Here is a 21,277-nt window from a genome sequence, read left to right as displayed (position 1 = left end):
CAGAAATCCCGACGGAGAGGAGCACACATCACATTAAAGAAAATGGAGATCAAGTAATGGGTAAGAACATGCGCTCGCACCGTAGACTACTAAAATGGGGATTACGCGGTACCAGTAAAGGTTTATGACACATTGTATTGGTTAAAAAATAATGTTTTCTAGAAGGTGGGTTATCTGAACTGTAAGTGATTAGCAATGTAGCATCTCTGATTCTCACGTAAAAGGAATGTCAAGGTCAGCTATATTAAATAGGGTCAGCGCGTGGCTTAAGCTGATTGCCTCTTTTTGTTCACGTGCAGAAGTGTTTCCCAGAGACCTGCGGAAAAAGGATAAGTTTCTGAAACACATGACAGGTATGTCTCACCAGCGCTAACTTGCACCAGATTTGTCTGTTTGTGTCATGTGTTCAAGCAACATTCTTTAAACAGTTTACAAAAATCATTATGCCCTATAACAAAGTACACAGTGAAGTATCTTTAACCCACTATATGCCCTATACAATTGCTTTGAATAAGTGTCAGCTGAATAAATGTAAACTTAAAGCTACATGTATGTGTGCACTTCAAAACAATGTGAAGCTCCAAATTCAAGAGCAGTTATCTTTCTTCTCTATAGGGCCCATCATCATCTCACACAAGTGCAGAAAGCAATTCTTACGGGTCTACTACTCCAGAGAATGCACCATGAAATCCTGTGAGTACTGTTCTGAAAGACAGTCACAAGAGACTTGTGTGAATAGACTTCCACTGCAGAATTCCCACTAAGTTATTAAATGTCTCTTTTGCGCTCCCTTTGTTTAGTGTTGAAAAGGTGTGTGCGGCTTCTGCAGCGTTTGGCTGGGAGTCCACGGTGTAAAGATGGCTTAGAAGTACAGTAATCCAGGTAGGTTTCTTACACACACACACACACACACACTTTCATTGTAATGCGATCTGAAATGAAAACTGAACACCCTTCTAGAGTATGCGTTCCAGCTTTCATACGGACTTGGCATATCAGACCTGACAACTACTATTAGTCAGTCTTAGAAAGCATTTTGTGTTATTCACACCATATGTTCTCCCATAGTAGTTCCCTTATACATACTGTATAACACGCAACAGGGTTTCTTTGGCTGATAGACTGATTGCCTGTTTTTGTGGTATTTCTGAACATTCAGCTTAGCCAGATCAAGACATTTTGAGAATTCAGAGTTGACAGAAAATGGAATGGCTATACATGTATGGGATGAAAGGAGAATATACCATGTTCATACCAAGTCAGTATCTGTAACACATCTTGTTTATACCTTAATAGCACAGTTCTCTTGAGAGAAACATTTCTGGATGCAATCAAGTGCACACACACACACACACACACACACACACACAAAGCGAGCCAAATATGAAAGTACTAAATTTGACTTCCTCCCCTCTCCATGTTGCAGCCAAACCAGACAGATCTAGAGAATCGCTAAATGAAAGTGCCTTGGACAACAGCGAACACCAGTGAAACCCAAAGCCACATTCCAGCAGATGACCTCGCAGGGCATCCAAAAGCACAGCTCGGATAGATGGACGGACCCCAAAACAAGACCAGCAGCTCGGGAGACGGAACAGGAGTTCCTGGGTATGGCTCTCCCCCTCTGCTTGTGGTCACCGGGGCTTCCTACTATGGCGAATTGACCAAAGGGCCCAACTCTGGGATTCAGCACACCCGCTAAACAAGACCAACTTTTTCTCAGCTTTCAAAACTCCACGATGAAAAGGTTTTTTTTTTTTTGTTTGTTTGCAGTAGTATGTGTGTGTGTGTGTGTGTGTGTGTATGCTGAGTGCCACCACAATGCAGAATGTGCTTGAGTCACTGGGCTGCGGCTGCCAGGCCTCTTTAAACATTACACTTTGTGAGAGTGTGCTGAATGGCTTCGCTTCAGATATGCTACGGAACGTGATGGAGATTCTGGATCTCTGGTACCCTCACCTAAGTGGACTGGCCACGAGTAGCCGAGCGCGACGGTGTGACAGAGATTGAGGAACACTGACCACTTTGGTCCAAGGATGTGAAATAATGCTGCTAAACTTATTGTCCAAAACAGCAGGATCCACAAATCAGTGGGGGTTGTGGCTCTCCTTCTCTACATGAGCACATCTTTTTGTGCCTCTTCTATAAAAAAAAAGAAAACCGCATCCTGTATGAAGTTGTTTCCCTTTCAGTCAACATCTCTCTGGTGGGGGGAGGAGGCGGGACTGGTTACCCCCGATTAAGATATTTCTTTTTTCTGTTAGTGTCTATGGCAATCATAGGAAACTCCACTGCACCTGTAGCCTCGCTCCTCTGCTTCATGTACCGGTGATCGCTTTGTTCTGAAGCAGGATTGGACAGCTGAGGAGATGTCTGACTGCCAGTCACCCCTATGAAACGTTTCCATTGGAGCCCTGAGTCAGAGTATATTTATGTATTCAAGAGTTTTATGGCTGTATATTACATAATCATGCCAACTTTCCAACTTGTAAATATCGAAAGACTAAAGCCAAAAAAGAGATCAAGTGTAATGCACATAAATGAATGTGACTTATCAACTGGGAGTTGAGTTGACATACTAATTTTTAAAAAATGAAATGTATTTAAATAAATTATAAGATTGGTATATAAAATCTTCTCTTTGTGCTCGAGTTTTCTTAAATTGCTTGATTTTGTTGCCAGGTAGATTCTCAAAAATGTTTTTGTGTGTATGTCTGTGTGTGCGCACGTGCGAATGTGTCTAGGAGGAGCCAGGTTGCAGCTGTTTGATAGGACTGCGAGATGTGTGCTTGTGTGCCAAGTCAGACTGTCCACCAAGACCCTTACAAAAGGAAGAATAACCTTTGCCACTAGTGGATTCATGTGGATTATTCCTGCCCCAGGACTATGACACCTGAACCGGACCTGAAACACACTTAAAGGTGCTACATGAACATGCCCCCAGAAACATGCCCCCAGAGTGTAGCGCTGTAGCAGCTTTAGCCGTTGGCTGCAGCAACTCCAGCTAGGTAGAACCGTTTGTTTTCATTGTTTTTCGTACCGACAGTACTCGGTGACATCGAGCAACAGAGATCTATGTGAATAATTATCCTTTAAAAGCCTCATGAACATGTCTTGTTTATGTCAAACAACATCCACAACTGATGATCATACACTGGACTCGTTAGGGTTCTTTAAAAAAAAGGTTACAAGTTTGTAGGATTCTCCAGTCAAAATTTAATTGCCTGTCTAGATATGTGCACAGCTGCAGTTGGCCTCCTGCCACCCCTACATGATCACAGATAATACGATCATGGTCTTGAATGTGGATTGGTTTTTATTGGACGGCACTCTCACTGTGAAGAGAGACAAAGACATCAGGGCTGTGTAGGCCAATGCCCAGACCCTTTTAATCTGATTTGACATTACAACTCAAGGGTGCATCCGAAGTAGTCCTTTCCTGTTTCTCAAATAGAGTAAACATTCATCTCATTGTGTTTTTATTTTTTAAGCAATTGCTCCATGTGTTAAAATTCAAATGGCACTTCAGCAGTATAGCAACTAACAGCTTGTGACATCACGGCACTAAAAATCTGAAGCCACTATAGGCGTTCCAAAATTAAGTCTGTTCTGGTCCATTCAGTTTTAGCCATTTACTTTCTCACAAAGAAATCGCTTTCTGACCTAATTTTGGCCGATTCTGTCCCACTCTATAATCTAATTCCACGCTGACAATGTGCTGATGACTCTGACGGAACAAGAACCTCATTTGACATCCCACCACAATGTTCCGAAGTGCCTCTGACCTCATGCTGTCTTAACTCCTCCTCCTTTGCACACATTACTCTTTATTTGCTTGTACTACATTAACATCAGTGGATATGATGCAGAAAAGTATCCAGTTCTGTCGAACCGACATCGTCTGACTATTTGTACAGGAGGTTAAAGTGTGTCGCAAAAATAGCTTCAAAAATAGTAGGTGTAGGCTTAGAGTAGAGGAGTAATACGAGTTCTGTGTGGAGGGGGAAGTGCGTGCAAAGAGAAAACAGTTCACATAATTCGATTTTCTTTATCAGACATTTGTTTATTGAACGTTTCCCCTCAGAAAAGGGAAACTGGAGGTGGCTGTTGTGATCTGCAAGCGCTGCTTATGAGCGTATCTAATGATCTAAACACACAGAATTGTTTATTGAACGGTTTAAGACATGATCCTGAGCTATGATGAGAAGGAGCCCAACTCTCACTGCCCCCTGCCGCAGAGAGAGCCGCACGGAGAAGAACCTTGTGTGACACCCCAGCAACCCTGCGACTCTACCAGGTGTCCACCTCCCCCCCCTGCCCGCGCCACCCGTTCCCCTCGGGTGTTGGGAATCAAGAGTTGGCATCCAGGAACGCGCTGCAGCAACGCACACACTGCTCGTAGACGGTCTCGAAGTCCTGATCGCTGCCCTGAAAAGGAGGAACACACAAACAGAAGGGGCTGTGAGGCCGGGCACACAGGGGCAGGGGAGAGGTTGCAGGGGCAGGGGAGAGGTAGCAGGGGCAGGGGAGAGGTAGCAGGGGCAGGGGAGAGGTAGCAGGGGCAGGGGAGAGGTTGCAGGGGCAGGGGAGAGGTAGCAGGGGCAGGGGAGAGGTAGCAGGGGCAGGGGAGAGGTAGCAGGGGAGAGGTAGCAGGGGCAGGGGCAGGGGAGAGGTAGCAGGGGCAGGGGAGAGGTAGCAGGGGCAGGGGCAGGGGAGAGGTTGCAGGGGCAGGGGAGAGGTAGCAGGGGCAGGGGAGAGGTTGCAGGGGCAGGGGAGAGGTAGCAGGGGCAGGGGAGAGGTAGCAGGGGAGAGGTAGCAGGGGCAGGGGAGAGGTTGCAGGGGCAGGGGAGAGGTAGCAGGGGCAGGGGCAGGGGAGAGGTTGCAGGGGCAGGGGAGAGGTAGCAGGGGCAGGGGAGAGGTAGCAGGGGCAGGGGAGAGGTAGCAGGGGCAGGGGAGAGGTAGCAGGGGCAGGGGAGAGGTAGCAGGGGCAGGGGCAGGGGAGAGGTAGTAGGGGCAGGGGAGAGGTTGCAGGGGCAGGGGAGAGGTAGCAGGGGCAGGGGAGAGGTAGCAGGGGCAGGGGAGAGGTAGCAGGGGCAGGGGAGAGGTAGCAGGGGCAGGGGCAGGGGAGAGGTAGTAGGGGCAGGGGAGAGGTAGCAGGGGCAGGGGAGAGGTAGCAGGGGCAGGGGCAGGGGCAGGGGAGAGGTAGCAGGGGCAGGGGAGAGGTAGCAGGGGCAGGGGCAGGGGAGAGGTAGCAGGGGCAGGGGCAGGGGAGAGGTAGCAGGGGCAGGGGAGAGGTTGCAGGGGCAGGGGAGAGGTTGCAGGAGCAGGGGGGGTAGCAGGGGCAGGGGAGAGGTAGCAGAGAAGGGAAGAATGACACTGGGGAAGAGGTGCCGTGGTTGGCGGCATACTGCAAAATATTGGTGGAATAACTAGGGTGTGTGTGGGGTGTGGTGTTAAAGAGCCTGAATGGGGAAAATGTGTGACGTAAGAACGTGACGTGATGGGGGGGGGGGACGTGAGAGTAAGCCAACAGCTAATGGCTAGCGGAGTCAGTTGTGCTACAAAGAACTGCGGGGGGGTGGGGGGGGGTCTGGAAGGGGGGAGGAAAACAGTGACGGGGGGGGGGGGGGGCAAACGCACAGTGAGCAGCTCAGAGGCAAGATTGCATGAGAGTACAGAGGTGTGAGGACGAAAATGTACAACATGCGGCAAAGCAACAGGTTAAACGAAGCGTTAAAGAAACACGGTGTTCAGTCCTGCTGAGAGACTTACAGCCCCTGCATGTGGCCGAGCCATCAGAGGACTTAGAGGATGCTTAGAGGTGGCCCTAAGCTGGGGGGGGACGCAGCCAGCTGACCGACACCGCTGTACTGGAACCAGTTCGAGACAGCTTGTGGACTAATAGGGATTGCTGGAGTCAGCCTTACCTAAGCAAGATCTTGCCTAAGCAAGTCCACCTCCAGCCCATGGGCCCCAAGCTCCTCACGCAAACAGTGCGTGTGACTGTGTGCGTGTGTAAATCAGAAGCGGTGAGCGTGCCAGTTAAACAGCTGTGATGACCACAGTGGCAGTGTTTTGATTGATTGGGGGGTGGTGTAGTGTCCATTGTGATCCCCAGGGGCGACCGGGCCAAGTGGATGGGATGGCAGGTTCCTGGTCCGGGATGGATCATATGATGGAGGGGACTGAGCACGTGAGTGTGTGTGTGTGTGTGTGTGTGTGTGGTGGTAGGGCTGACCATAAGGGCAGCACTCCAACACTTCTCAAATAGCGAGTCAGCTTGAGTAAGTGTGTGTTTGGGCTTGCCCGTGTGTGTGTTATTGTAAGTGTGTGTGTGTATGCGAGTGTGTGTTTTTTAAGTGTGTTTGAATGAGATGAGGGATGTGGAGATGGGTGGGGGGGTGCATTAAGTGTGTGTGTTTGTGTGTGTGTGTGTGCGGTTGAGCTTGTGGATATATTTACTGGAATTTTGGTGTTAATGACACAACACAAGCCTATTTGTGTGTTCGTTAACAAACATCCTACACTGGTTATGATGAAACCATTGCCTAGCTGAGGTTACACATAAATTACAGCTGATAATCACATTTAATTTTATAAGCCCAATTCTGACATGTTGTTTCCCAAAGCAATTAAATTATCATAATTATATTTACAATGATTACAGCCCAGTAAAACTCAGTATGAATCAATTTTAACACACACGCATCCAGTGCGAAAAATGTGCATGCAAAATATTTGCATTCATGTTTAATGTTCTGTCTGAGCTGTCCGAGCATATGTAGATAGATAGAGATAGATAGATACTTTATTGAACCCCAAGGGGAAATTCAAGTAGTGGATGTGTGTGTGTGTAAGTTTTCTCTCCAGTTTCATCAAGAACTATGGCAAGAATCACAAGGCCCTCCTCGCCCAGGAGAACATAACCAGCAGGTCGGTCAGTTTTTTTCAGATGTGACAAGCTTACACCCTGCTTGCCCACAGCCACCACTAAGGCTTGGTCAGTTCCAGGCCGCTCACCCGACGAGAGGTGGAGAGTTATTGGGCCTGCAGACCCGTTTCCATCTTGTCAGAGTATGATTGATGATTGATGATGATTGGTGATTGGTGATTGGTGGTGGTGGTGATGATGATGATGATGATGATGATGATGATGATGATGATTTAGGCCCGGCTCACATTCTTATTGCAGCACACAAACCCAAACACACTGCGTGCTTACGCAGTGACATTCCTCCCCAGTCCATAAATCAACTCCAGCGAGACACACTGAACCTACCACTATTTCTACACAAACACACATGCACAGACACACACACACACACATACATACATACATAACAATACACACAAAGATCTGTGGCTTGTTTACCGAAAGCAATGACCATAGAAATTAAGAGTACTTAATATGATCAGCATCAAAAAGTAAAAACACTGTTGCACAGTGAAGTCTTCGCAAAAGCATCGCTAGCCAGACCAGAAATTATCCACACGCACACACACATACACAATATGTGCACTTGATGCTTGAACTCTGACTTTTCTTCTGACTATTTTTTTCCCCACCCTGATCTTTTGAAAAATGTATGTGCACTGAGAGTGTAATTCAGAATTTCCACTCTAAATCAAATGTAAAATTTCATGACTTTTCCCTGACTTTCCCTGACAAAAGACCTGAATTTCTATGACTAATAAATGAATGGCACAATATACCGACCGATGATTTCAGAGCAGCCGCGTAGCCTTCAAGAATCTTTTACTTTTTTAGAGCGGGAGATGAATAAATGGGCATTGAATAAACAAAGTTGGGCAAGCAGTAAAGCTAATTAACCAGATATAAACCAATTATGCATGGACATATTTGTACAAAATTCCCTGATATTCCATGACTTTGCCTCAAAAATTATAAAATTCCCTGACTTCCCATGTCTGGAATAGAATTTCCAATATTCCATGATATTCCAGAAATTCCATGACCCGTGGGAACCCTGGTAATTATGTGGTCGTTGATGTTTGCTCTTTTTTTGAAGAGGAGGAGGAGGAACACACACACACACACACACACACACACACACACACACACACACACACACACACCCTCAGCCATACCTGTATCTTCATTTGTTAATCAACAACGAAGATCAGACTGAAAATCCGATTTCCTGGCGAACACACTCTTGGTCACCTCACACCATGGCCGTAGCTTTAGTCCCCCAGTGAACCTAACCAAACTCCCGCCTTCCTAATCTCGCTTAATGTCAGAAAATGTGAAAAATCCGCAATCCCCTGTTGGCAAATCAGCCTCATTACCTCTGGCTGTTAACACAGTGGGCATGGAGATCACAAAACTACATCCCAGCCCACCCACCCACCCACATCCACCCTTCCTCCTACACTACCCTGCAGCTCTGACCCGGGTGGCTGTTCCGGGAGAATGGATCTCAGCAGCTTGGACAGTCGTCTGGTGTTAGAAAGGAACATGTTTATTGTTTAGTGGCACTGGGAGATGAAATCTTGCACCCTTGCAAAACCAGATGTGCGAATGAAAGGGAGTGATATGTCCAGACTGGGAGGAAGTGGTGAACAGACACATGTGAGGAGTGAGAGTCTGGTCTGTTTTCTCGGTTTTTGCTTCTTTTTCGCTGGCTTTGTCATGACGAATGTCTGAGAAACTCCATCGCTACCTTTTTCTAGCCGGTGCCTGGCGTGTATGTGTATTTGAATGCAGTAAAGCAATTCGTTATACTTCCTGACACTGAGGGCGTCGGCCCGCGGGCCCACAGTTGCAAGGGTGGTTTTTCCGCTCACAGGCGCTAGGGGGAAGCGAGACGGCCACCATTCAACCCGAAAAAAAAGTCATATAACCATTCCAATGACTGAAGCTGTTAAATGAAGGTAAATTAAGCGAAAAAACTTGCATATTAAGCTAAAAAACCTGCATAGTGTGCCTGAGCCAGTACAGCTGGCTTGAGTGAGATGAATGTGTGTGTTTAGAAAGGACTCACGTAGTAGGGGTCCCGGATGATGAGCTGCTTCTGCGGGTCGTAGGAGCCAAGGAGCTCGATCTTGGCTTTGCAGTTCTTCACCCTGCTCGCCTTCTTGTTCAGGTCACTGCAGGGCACAGAACCAAACCATCAGCACATTCTACAGTGTACCTTCCTGTTGCGAAAGTCCAGCCCAAAGTTTGAGAAAACATGGAGCCACACTGGTCCCACAAGTTGGAGTTTCACACTGTTCTGTTTGTTAATCCTGCCTCGAGAAACCTAGTTTCAGTAGAAAATGCAATAAAAAAACAATACAAAAACCAAACGTGGCTGGACTTTCTATTTCACAACACATCACCTAATCAAATCCCTCCAATCCTCTCATATATGTATTCAGAGCAACTGGCTGCTGCCCCCCCCCCCCTGCAGCCTACTGAGCGTATGGCCTTTCAGGGGCTTCCAGAGGGAGAAAGGAGCCACCCTGCCAAGGCCAAGGCTCAGTGGCCCAAACCTGCCTGCGGCCTGTTCTATCGGCCAAGTGAGTGACCCAGGTTGGATAATAGAGACATAGAGACAGTTCACTTTGGGTCAAGCTGAGCTATTGCAAACACTATTTCAAACTGGCTACATGAGTCCCAGTTGGCCCCCTGCTTGCCATTGTGGAGTGAAAGTGAGGGTTCAGGCAGTGGCATTGGCTATGTTGTGCTGTGCTGACCGCTGGCTGAGAGTTTTGCAAGTGAGGAGGGGTTGGTCAACCCCCACCCCCCTGGCGAGGCATCCCAGGAACTCGATAAGCGGCTTATCCCCACGGACCTGAGGGGGGCATGTGATGCTGATGCTGCCATGATCCGTGCTCCCCCCCCCACTCCTCAACAGGGGGCTTACGGACAGATAGCACCCACTTAGCCCCACTTTAACCCTGACCCGCCTCTTACACAAACCCTCCGCACTGGGACCAAAATAGAGGTGTTTCTCTAAACTCTAAATAAGGTAAAGTGAGGCATAGTGAGGCCAGCCAGCGCATGAACGGGAGATTTTTCAGTGCACTATGGAGCATGCGTATGTGGCCCTTCAATCCTCTGTGTATATGGAGCATGTGTGTGTGTGTGTGTATGTATGAGGTACACATATCTATCTATCTATCTATCTATATATATGTATGTGTGTGTGTGTGGTATATTGAGTTGTTCTAAAATTCTCTGAGCATTCAGAGTATATAGGCGCATTAGAACACATAACGCATGTCAGTCTGGCTCTGTAGTGTCCCCGGTGGCAGCACCTGGTCCTAGCGCTGCGGTCTGGAAATGGGCCTTGGATCAAAGACCCTTTAGAACTCCATGAACCTTCTCTGCTTGGAGGCGTTCATTTTTATTTTGGGGTCCAGTGGTTAGGACATCACCTTGGTGTCATTACAGCGCCGATCCTTCTTGCTTAATATCCGCTGGCACTCAGGGCCAGAGATACAAGAGACGAGCAAACTAAATTCTCACACCAGGGGACCTCTGGATGGAGCGGTTGTGACATAATCACTACATGGACACACACACACACACACACATATATACAATGTACCTCAGGTTGTTCTTATCCATGCACAAGATGTAATCGGAAATCATTCCTGTTTGCTTTTGTTTATGTAAAGCACATTGAATGACCTCTGTGCATGAAATGCGCTATATAAATAAAGTTGACTTGACTTGGATGGAGCGGTTGTGACATAATCACTCCATGGACACAGACACAGACACACACACACACATACCGTACCTCAGGTTGTTCTCATCCATGCACAAGATGTAGTCGTACGTCTGGAAATCGTCTTGGGTCACCTGGGGGCCAGCGATAGGGTGGGCGGCACGGCGAGAGAGAGAGAGAGAGAGAGAGAGAGAGAGAGGGGGGGGGGGGGAAAAGAGGAAGATGGAGAGAAGAGAAGAAATGGAGAGAACACATTAAAAGTGCTCTTCACACAGGCACTGCGACACAGGTCAGTACACACCAATAGACTGGCCCAGTATGGGACACACACCCCCCCTCCCTCCACTTGCACTAAGCCTATTTATTCTCTGCCTGTCCGACTGTGTACTCACGAGCCACTGGAGAATACATTCAAGTGTGCATGTATGTGAATGTGAGACTGTGTGTATGTGTATGTGAATGTGAGACTGTGTGTGTGTGTGTGTGTGTGTGTGTTCATTCATTCCCAGGAGACGCACTCATCTCGATGCACTCCAGTGCACATCAGGGACGCAGACAGGAGCACTGAGCAGGGGGATGAGCCATCTTAGTATCCGCGCAGAGACAGAGACCCACACACACACACACACACACATTAACACACACACACACTCCCCCTTATACTGGACACACTGGGATTATGAAATGGACCACAGAGTAACTGGGCATGCGAGTGTCTGAGACTGTGAGTGAAATTGAGCAATCCTGGAGGCGTGCTTGGTGCTTCCCTGAGTGTTCCACGGCACTTCACTCCACGGTCTGACGGCAATACAACACAGCGGATGAAATGTCTGGAGTGAAATATTTGGCCTAAACCGCACCGCTCCGCCTAGTCCCAACTCTCTCCCCCCCCTCCCTCTCGCTCTCCCTCCCTCCCTCTCTCAGCGTCCACCCAAAGGTTAACACAAGCTTAGGTCTACAAACCTGACGGACAATGAAGGCCATAAATGACATACGGCGCAGCTAAAGATGTAAACACGCATGGCCGAGCCTACAGACAGACAGACCTCTATACGTACAATACAATACTGGCACACACAAATATACAGCCTCAGGGAGCTTCAGAACAACCAACACGCCCCTTAAAAAAAGACCTGGCCATTACATGCCTACAGAGGCATGCGATGCAGACACACACACACACACACACACACACACACACACACACACACATCACTGATCCCATTTGAATAGTGCTTCTCCTCAGGTTCTACGTTTTGACTCTTGACTCTTGTTCTTGACTGCCTCCTATGGAGAAAAGGATGTACTACAACAAAGTGTGACGCTCAGCAGACCTTCACATGACCTGTAAACGCTCTGACACAACCCCCCTGACACACACACATGCAATATATATATATATATATTCATTCACACACGCAAAAGCATACACACACACTAGACAGAGGCAGCACAACAGCTGAAGAAGCCACAGACAGTGATGCACAGGGGAATGTGTGGTTGAGTGTGGAGTTTTGTTGTTGTGGGGTGGGGTGGGGGGGGGTTGGGGGTGCTCCACAAACACTCACGCACTTGTACACATAATGCCAAAATCTTGGGAAGTCTAGAAATGCAGGGAGAGTGAAATAATGACTGACTACAGCGGGGTGCACTCCACACATTTTCTCAGTGACACAAAACACTAAAGCCGCTGATCTGAGCCAGAGGAGAAACCATTTACTCACACGAACGCATAAAGACATAAAAATGTACATGCTCTAACCACAAACGCACAATTGTATAAATGTGTGCATACACACGCTATAAACACACACCAACAAACACACACACACACACACACACACACACACACTCCATACACACAGTAAAAGACTTGGCTGCTGCTCAGGAAGGATGGCAGCTTGGCAGCCAATCAGATAGCTGCAGCCCCACAAACATTAGTGGTGGAAAGTTAAACATTTTGACCAGGTTAATTCTCAGGCATTCGTAACATATTTATATCTTTCTTTGTCAAAACTGCTTTTATTCATGCAAAGTCCACTGGCTCAGAAACGCAATCGCATCCTTTAGGGAGATGAAACAGAGGGTCAGAACTTCTCTCATTGTAGGAAAAGTGTGTGAGTGTGTGTGTGCTGTGTAAGCCACCTGGAAGCAGATGCGGAGAGAAAAATGAGAGAGTGAGAGAGAAAAGAAAAGATCAGTGGGGAGAGGGAGAGGGCAGAAAGGGAGGATGATAAGCAGGGGAAAGGAGGAACTAACAGAACACACGGAGGGAGAGACAGAAAAGCAGGTTAGTTACAGTGGAGTGTGTGTGTCTGAGGGAGAAACAGTGAGTGTGGGAGAAAAAGACACACAGAGAGAGAGAGAGAGAGAGAGAGAGAGAGAAGAGAGAGAGAGAGAGAGAAGAGAAGAGAGAGAGAGAGAGTGAGTGTTAACACTGTGTTGGTCTGCTTTAAGTTGAAACACTTTCTGGACTTCCAGGATCATGAGTAAACTGGCCCCAGCAGCATCTTCTGGTTCTGGTTAACACGAGCTAACAAACCATCCGCACATGGCATGAATGGAGGTATGTCTGCACATGGCATGAACTGCTGTGGTCGAGTCTAATCTAAACACTGCCTTGCACTGGCTCTCAAAACACGTTATGACATTTTGCTGTGCCTACATAACATAACATATCTTTGTTTGTGTGTGTGTGTGTGTGTGTGTGGGGGGGGGGATGATACTTTGGCTGGACCTCACAAACAAACACAGCATTCAGAATATGTGGGTCACTGGAGTCCAGTTTCTGCTTTCTAGAGAACTTCACGTTGTTTGACCTACCATAAACCAAAGCTATTTCTCAACCCAAAAGGAAAACTTAGGTCCAATACAACAGGGGTAAGGAGATAATGGTTCCAAGGGCCAAACCTAGCTCCCCACAAGTTTGTGCAGAGAGCAACAGTGCTTGAAATGTTACTACAGTATGCTTACATCAATGCTTCTAAGCATTCTACAATAAATGGGGAAAATCCTTTTAACAACACAAGAAAGGCCTAACTAAACGGTGCTGCAAATTACCTCATCGCGGGCTGTTGTTTTCACAACTGCAAAAGGAAGCTCTTTGATACTATACTATAAGTATTCCCTATACCAAGAGTGAAGGGACTTTCAATGAGTCCTGGGGTGTTAGATTATCAATGCCTCATGGGGCTGAACTTGAGAGCTGAGGATAACTACTACGACTATGCTTCAACTACAAAAAAGAAGGCCTTCGGAATAAAGCAGGAGTTAGTGAAATCATAATGTTTTTCAGATGTTTTTTTTTTTTGTCAGTGCATCAAAGTTAGGCCAGTGAGTCGCTTGCCGAGTTGCGCAAAGAACAAGAGAACTGCTTGTGAATGTGATTAGCTGAAAATTCAGTTTTTTGGGCTCAGCTTCGAAGCAGCAGCTGTGTCCATTCTGCTCAGCTTCGGAGAGCCGCCTGTGTTTCGCTTCAAAGCGCTGTTGGACGAGGGCCTGTGAGTGTGCCGTGTTGAAAGATGTTTGAAAAGATGTGAGACACAGTGGCTCGGCCCTTGCGAAATGATAGGGTGTTAAGCTAGTCCTGTCCAATCATCTCAGAAGGTTCAGTTTTTATTGTCCACCTTCTTGTATGTTTATAATATTAGTGTGGTTTGCAATTTGTCTTCAATTCCGTAATTGTTTAACTGTGTGTAAACTCAATAATTGTTAGGCAAACATGGCCGTCTCTGTGGAAATCACTACAACTGTTATTGAGAACAAACTTGGCCTGGTTATTGCCTGGAACCTCATGAAACGATACGGATCAGGAGGATACAAAGGCCATGATACAATACGTAATTCTACGTTAGTTCTGAATAATGACCAATGTCCTGAAGGGAATTCCCTCTAAAAGCTGTTTTTAAGTTGTGCTTAAAGGGATGATCCGGAGTTAAAACAACCTGGGGTCTATTTATGGATGATAATAAGTTTAAACTTTAGTTTTGGAGATAAATGATATTAATCGGAGGAGTTTTGAGCTGTTTGAATTAGCAACAAAATGGTTGAACCTGTAGCAGCAGGCATGGAGCCACGTCAAGATAAATTGCTATTTTCAAACCACTGACCAAAATAGCCTTTCACTTCAGTGGTAGTGTGGTGGATAGGGTTTCTACAGACCAACCGTAGTATTGTAAACTTTGAAAGTGTACAGAGAGGTTTCTGGACTGGACAGTTTCTGAAGGCAGCGCATTGCCTTACTTTGTGCTCCAGTAGCGCCAAATCAGTGGGCGTGTTCGACTTCTTCCAGCGTTGTGCAGATTTGGTTGAATGTGATGCATGTTTGTATCGTAAGATTCAGCCAGATCTGCGCAGTGCTGCAAGAAGTTGATCGCATTCACAGCGGTCTAAGCCCAAAACACCTCCGATTAACATAATTTTGCTCCGAAACAAACGTTTCTGCGTCTGTGTGTGAACTTATCCAGTCCAGAGGCAGACTTTGTTTACCAACTTCTATGGACTGGCCATGTCATTTGCATGTCCAATACACGTCTCCCTAAACAGACCCTGTACTCTCAGCTGAGGGAAGGTCAATGACCCCCAGGTGGACAAAAGAAATAATTAAAGGACAATATCAAAAGCAGTCTAAATTCAACATCACATCAACAGGGTTCCCACTCCAAGTGAAATGTAAAATTCCATTTTCCCTGACTTTCCCTGATAAAAAAAAAAAACATTCTATATAATGAAGGGTACAATATACCGACTAAAGATTCCAGAACATGTCGTGCAGCATTCAAGAATCTTTAATTTTTAGAGCGAGAGATAAATAAATGGACATTGAATTTGTGGCTAACCACAACTAATCAAGCAAGCAGTAACACTAATAACCAGATATATACCAATTCTGAGTGGAAATATATTTGTATTAATGAATTTTGGCAAGTAATTAAACTTCTACAACACAATTCCCTGATATTCCATGACTTTGCCCCAAAAATGATAAAATTCCCTGACTTCCCATGTCTGGAATAGGCTTTCCAAAATTCCATGATATTCCAGAAATTCCATGACCCGTGGGAACCCTGCAACAAGCAACTGGGAGCACATTGCACATCACCAAATGGAAGTCTACCATGTCGCTGAGACAAAGTCACAGCACCGCAGGGAAAGAAGGAGAAAAAGGCTCCACCACCACCACCACCTCCTCTTTCCCTGCCCACACTGCACCAGAATATGAATACAAACACACACACACACCAGCGATGATTGTGTGTGTGTGTGTTTGTGTGTGTGTATGGGGGGCAGTAAGTATACACATGTGTGTTTGTGTGTGTGTATTGGGGGTAGTGAGTATATACATGTGTTTATGTGTGTGTGTGTGTGTGTGTGTGTGTGTGTGTGTGTGTGTGTGTGTGTGTATATGGGGGGCAGTTAGTATACACACATATGTATACCTGTCTGGCACTGTGGTCAGTTTCTATGCCATGCTTCCGCAGGCAGGCGATGCCTCGGGTGTCAGGAGAGCTGCCCTCATTCCAGTTTGAGGTCGCACCGCTGTCTATGCACCACTGCAGGAGACACACAGAGCAAAGGGGGAAAGCTAACGCTAGATGACGAGGCTACTTCCATAGACCTACCTGGCGTGCGACGTGCCGCATGGGCACTCCGTGCCTCTTCATGCAGGCCAGGCCGCGGTGATCCGGGGGGTTCCCGATCTCATAGGTGGAGGTGGCGGCGCTGTCTATCCTCCACTATGCGTGCGGGTGGAGGTGCACACACGCAAAACACACACACACACACACACATATATATATGCACATAACACAAGCATCAAGCAAGGAGCAGGCACTCAAACACAGAGTTAATAGGGCAAGAGATCCAAGCAATCCAAACAGCATTGCATACTACAGTGTCATTCCACGTCAATTCAACCAGGGCCCTTAGGTCTCAAAAAATCCATTGATCTTACATTCATTTTACAGTGTGTTTCCTGGGTAATATAGGTACACCTGGTAATTCTTTCAGATTTTTTTGAGACCTAAGTGCGTGGGCCCTGGTTGAATTGACGTGGAATGACCCTACAACTCTAAACTGACGGGCACTGTTTGATCAACTGAAGAATTACTAGGCAATACTTCTGCACTGATGATTTTCTTGAAATTACAGCAAAATCTGTTCTTGTGAAACCCTTGAAATCACATAGAAATGTTTAGGCTTAAAGGAGAAATCCGGCGAGTTTTCACATAGATCTTTGATTCTTCAGGTCATCGTGTACTGTTGTATGAAAAAACAATGGAAACAATCGGTTTTACCTAGCTCAAGTTGCTACAGCCAGCAGCTAACACAGCCAGGCAGTTACAGCGCTACACTCTAGGGGCATGTCTGTGAGCTCCCAGTGTTTCCCATACACTGACTTATTTGTGGCGGCCCACCACAATATCAACACTGACCACCACACGATGACTTTCTATGTTGTACTCCTTAAATTGGATGAAATCCTTTCATTGTAGTGCTACAGTATGTTGCTATGTGCACCTTTGCACAGCCTCTTCTTGTGTCTCTGTCCCGCAACAAACCTGCATGCACATTTAAAGAAAACATTAAAAATCCTGCAAGGATTGTTGTTGAAATAGAAGATGACTGGCTAAATCGTGACTTAACCACGTCGCGCAAATTTGTTCAAAACTGTGAACATCCCCCGTCACCTACCACCACAAATAGAATTCAATTCTGTGGGAAGCGCTGTTTTACTTTTTTTTTTTTTTTTTATGTACCGACAGTAGTCTGTGACCTCGACAAACGGAGATCTATGTGAAAACTCGCCAGATTTCTGATTGGGTCAGAGTGGTTCAGAGCACACTCTGAACCAATAAATCAAATGTATGCAAACAATGACATCACTGCAGTTCAGAAACACCAAATGTTAGTGATAGTGTTAGGGTTATTTTAAAAAGATACATTCACAGGCCAAACTGGTTTAGCACAGTGAATAACAATTATATTGACACATCACAACAGTTTCTGTAAAAAAAAAAAAAAAAAAATTCCTCACACAGTTTCCTTGATGTACTGAAACAACAAATGCAGCTACACTGGTTTAACAGAATTTTGATGTGGGAATTAGTGACTACTTGTTATGGTTATGGTTATGGTTATGGATTTAGCAGACGCCTTTGTCCAAAACTTGTCTCATCCAAGAGTCTCACTTCCTCCTAGTCAGGCCATGCAAATATAAAAGGTATATTTGGTGCAAAAGTGGCGAGCACATTTAAATTATAAAGTATACATTTTCTGTAATGAGAAAATATGTGAGTGTTGTACGGTGTTTGTGTATTTGATGTTTCAAAAGTGCAACTTCTTACCGTCACTATGGCCGGTGATTTCCTGGGGCTTCTAGGAAGCGCGCTCCCGATACGGGATGGCTATATGGAAGGGTGCGTTCGCGAACGACGCACTTGCGTCCTTGCAAAATCCATTATTGTTAGTCGACTCTGTACTTTGTATGTAATGGCATGTGTCCATGCATTGATATTATTAAGTAGGCCTTATGTGTTCTTATTGTGTACCGGTACTCTTTTAACTGTGTTTGATGTGAATTTATGATATTATGAGTAAACACCCCTGCCTGTGTATAGACGAATGGTAGTTACCAATTAGGTGTGGGTTTTGCCAATGCATAAAATGGGTGATTGTCATTTGGAGGGAGATCTCTCAAGGAACAGAACTGCTTGCTCTTGCTTATAGTGCAAGGTATTGTGTAAAACCTACCGGTACTAAGCCTAAAAGCCTAGTGTTGGAAAATCTAGTGCTGTTGTTTCTGGCTGAATATAGCCATAGCCTTTTTGTTTCGTTTATCAAGTATTTTTGTTTCTATTTTCTTTTCATTGCATTATTTTCTCCTATAATTTTGCACTGGATGACTCTACTTTTGGTGATGGAAAAATAAATGTCATCATTCACGCCATTTCTGCCTGACTTCTGCCATTTGTGCCAAACCCTAAGACCCTCGACAAACTACTTTTTAACAGTCATAAATGTGTAACAGTAAAGTTAAAGTTGTACATATTTTTTGACACAAAATAGGGGCTACGGGTTCACAAATCCTTGTTAGAGGTACACAAATCCTATCCTGTTAGTCACAACTTTCAAGAGTCATGCACTCGACACTTTTGCTCCAATCGTTGCAGCTCAGTTGGTGCGAAACACATTTGCACATCCGTGTTTCATAATCTGAGAACATGCACAACATTTGTGCATTTGTAAACCCAAATGTGAAGTTGTACATATTTTTTTTATATCTTGTTAATACAAAATAGGGGCTTAGGGGGTACCTTGTTACAGGTACACAAATCCTATCCTGTGAGTCACAACTTTCAAGAGTCATGCACGACACTTTTGCACATCCGTGTTTCATAATCTGAGATGCACAACATTCGTGCATTTGTAAACCCAAATGTGAACTAATGCATCCGAAGTTGTGCATCTGTGAAATAATTTCTTATTAATAAAATTCTACAGATCGCTTTGATTTTCTTGCACGACAACAAGTCAATTGATACAAGTGCTCTGCTTCTACGAGTGACGGATACTTTTGCACCTCGCTAGGTGATATAATTGGGGCAAAAATATTTGTATGTGTGCACGTCGAGCGAATCGATCGAGAAAACAAGGCGGCCGGATCTGGATCCTGGATCGCGCTCAGACTACCATTGCCTGCTCTTAAAGTAAGTAACCTCAGCTTGTTTCCTTATCAATGCATGACTCTTGAAAGTTGTGACTCACAAGATAGGATTTGTGTACCAGAAACAAGATTTTGTGAACCTGTAGCCCCTATTTTGTATTAACAAGATATAAAAAAAATATGTACAACTTCAACTTTACTGTTACACATTTATGACTTTAGTGTGCGCATGCAAAATCTGCAGTTAAATGTGCTCGCCACTTTTGCACCAAATATACCTTCATATGCAAATGTGGTGACTTAAAAAAAAAAAACCCTAATATAATTCGCAAACCTTTATGGCATGCTCTATCAACTGAGAGATGGTTTCTGATAAGCTAAGAGACATCTGGTCTTATGGAGGAGGAGGAGGACTAACTTACATCATTAGCCACTCCTTTGTCAGTGGCCTGCTTTCTGAAGACGGCCTCTGCAATGGGGGACCTGCAGATGTTCCCTGGAGAGGTGATGAAGTAAGGTATGCAGGAAGCAAAAGGGAAAGAAAGGAGTCAGACGCCACAGAGGTCTACACCCGAGCAACCAGAAATGTATTTCAACAGAAACCAGTTTCGGCAGTGCTACAAACCACAGGCATGTGGCAATGGAAATCTGTGATGGAATGACTGTTTAGAACTCAATGACTTTACCACTGCTTTAACAAAGCAACAAACTGCAACAGCTGACATACAGAGGGTCTTCACTGTATTTTGTCAGTCACGTACAGTTGGTAGTCCAATTGCATTTCCCTGAAGATAAGTAGGCTAGGCGATGCATAGAGTTCCAAAAGAGCAAAGGTCAGATACCATGTACATAGCAGTTGCAACCAAAGGCAGTACTACCAAGTAAGCCAAAACATATAAATATGCCTCACTGCAACTTGAACTGATATTAAAACTCATTAGCGTTCCCACACACACGTATTCATAAATAACCAAATCACAGCGTAAAAGTACCAGAGGTAGACTACTGCTGGGACTTCGGCTAGCCTACTGTCAACTGCGTTTTATACGTCATCTCAACTGACACAATCGTCTCTCTCCTTACAAAACATTTTTTAAATAAAGACACTTGCAAGATACACATGTCGACAATGGTACGGGGAACAACATTACTATTTAATTGAATAATGAGAAAACAACGACATATACTGACAAACTACATGACGTTCTCACTAGCTAACCGGCGAATTAGCTCAAGTGCGTGGCATACCCAGAATGTTTTGGACACAGCAAGTAACTTGTCTAGTCAGCCTTACGACTATCCAGTGCATAGACTAGATTATATAAATAATACCTATTTTTTCACTAGTACTACAAAGAAATGACAACCAACGCTAATTGTTCTGAGTATAAAAATGTGATGCTTCCAAAACTTCACATAGGGGGACCAGGGACCAAGCTCAGGGCTAGCATCAGTCACGGATTCCATGAACAACACAACGCGCCCACAGCCCAGGTTTACAGATGGTGTCTTTTGCATATACTGAACAATAGTGTTATGCAATGCAATATATACATGTGCTTAAGCACATTTAATACTACTTATAAATACATTCTTACCCAAACACACGAACAGGACAGATTTCGAAGTGGCCATGTTGCTTGTTAAGGTCCTTCAATAGCTGTCTATTACTATGCCTGATAGCAATGATGAACTTTTCATTAACTAAAATATATTTCATTTTGATCAATAAATAGAAAAACAAGTAAAAAAAACATTTTTAGACATATAGAAATAGCCTCTTTTAATTAGCATATTTTATCCATGTGAGCAGAAGCAGAAGAAAGATATGGAAGCATATGAGTAGCTTTATTCAAATGAGAATGCAATCTGCAATATGCAATTCAAAAAGACATTACATTAAGCAATTGACAATTCATTATGCAATTTAATA

General features: G+C 45.1%; 1 protein-coding gene and 1 long non-coding RNA gene across 3 annotated transcripts; one reads left to right on the top strand and one right to left on the bottom strand.

Moving 5' to 3' along the window:
- Positions 1-899: 899 nt before the first annotated feature.
- Positions 900-2,635, top strand: LOC121711646. Its single transcript, XR_006032398.1, has 2 exons — positions 900-1,258; positions 1,427-2,635. It is a non-coding gene; the product is annotated as an uncharacterized LOC121711646 (long non-coding RNA).
- Positions 2,636-4,037: 1,402 nt separating this feature from the next.
- acp1 (acid phosphatase 1) lies at positions 4,038-21,046 on the bottom strand. Of its 2 annotated transcripts, none has more exons than XM_042095415.1 (6): positions 20,943-21,046; positions 19,767-19,840; positions 16,301-16,414; positions 10,752-10,813; positions 9,006-9,111; positions 4,038-4,428 (listed from the first exon to the last, which is right to left on the bottom strand). In XM_042095415.1, the coding sequence occupies exons 1-6, from the start codon at positions 20,977-20,979 to the stop codon at positions 4,351-4,353; spliced, it is 471 nt and encodes a 156-aa protein (XP_041951349.1). In that variant the 5' UTR covers positions 20,980-21,046; the 3' UTR covers positions 4,038-4,350. The 2 variants fall into 2 exon arrangements, with proteins under 2 accessions (XP_041951349.1, XP_041951348.1); XM_042095414.1 differs by lacking the exon at positions 16,301-16,414 and adding an exon at positions 16,118-16,231.
- Between the last annotated feature and the right edge of the window lie 231 nt (positions 21,047-21,277).

This window comes from Alosa sapidissima, chromosome 6 (assembly GCF_018492685.1).
Source record: "Alosa sapidissima isolate fAloSap1 chromosome 6, fAloSap1.pri, whole genome shotgun sequence".
Lineage (NCBI taxonomy): Eukaryota > Metazoa > Chordata > Actinopteri > Clupeiformes > Clupeidae > Alosa > Alosa sapidissima.
This window is presented reverse-complemented; position numbering and strand designations above follow the sequence as displayed.

Coding starts and splice junctions, on each gene's coding strand:
- acp1 (XM_042095415.1), bottom strand. CDS start 20,979: ATGGCCACTTCGAAATCTGTCCTGTTCGTGTGTTTGG. Junction 16,415..19,766: donor ACAAAGGAGTGGCTAATGAT/GTAAGTTAGTCC, acceptor CCGCACGCATAG/TGGAGGATAGACAGCGCCGC. Junction 9,112..10,751: donor ATGGATGAGAACAACCTGAG/GTACGGTATGTG, acceptor TGTGCCCTGCAG/TGACCTGAACAAGAAGGCGA.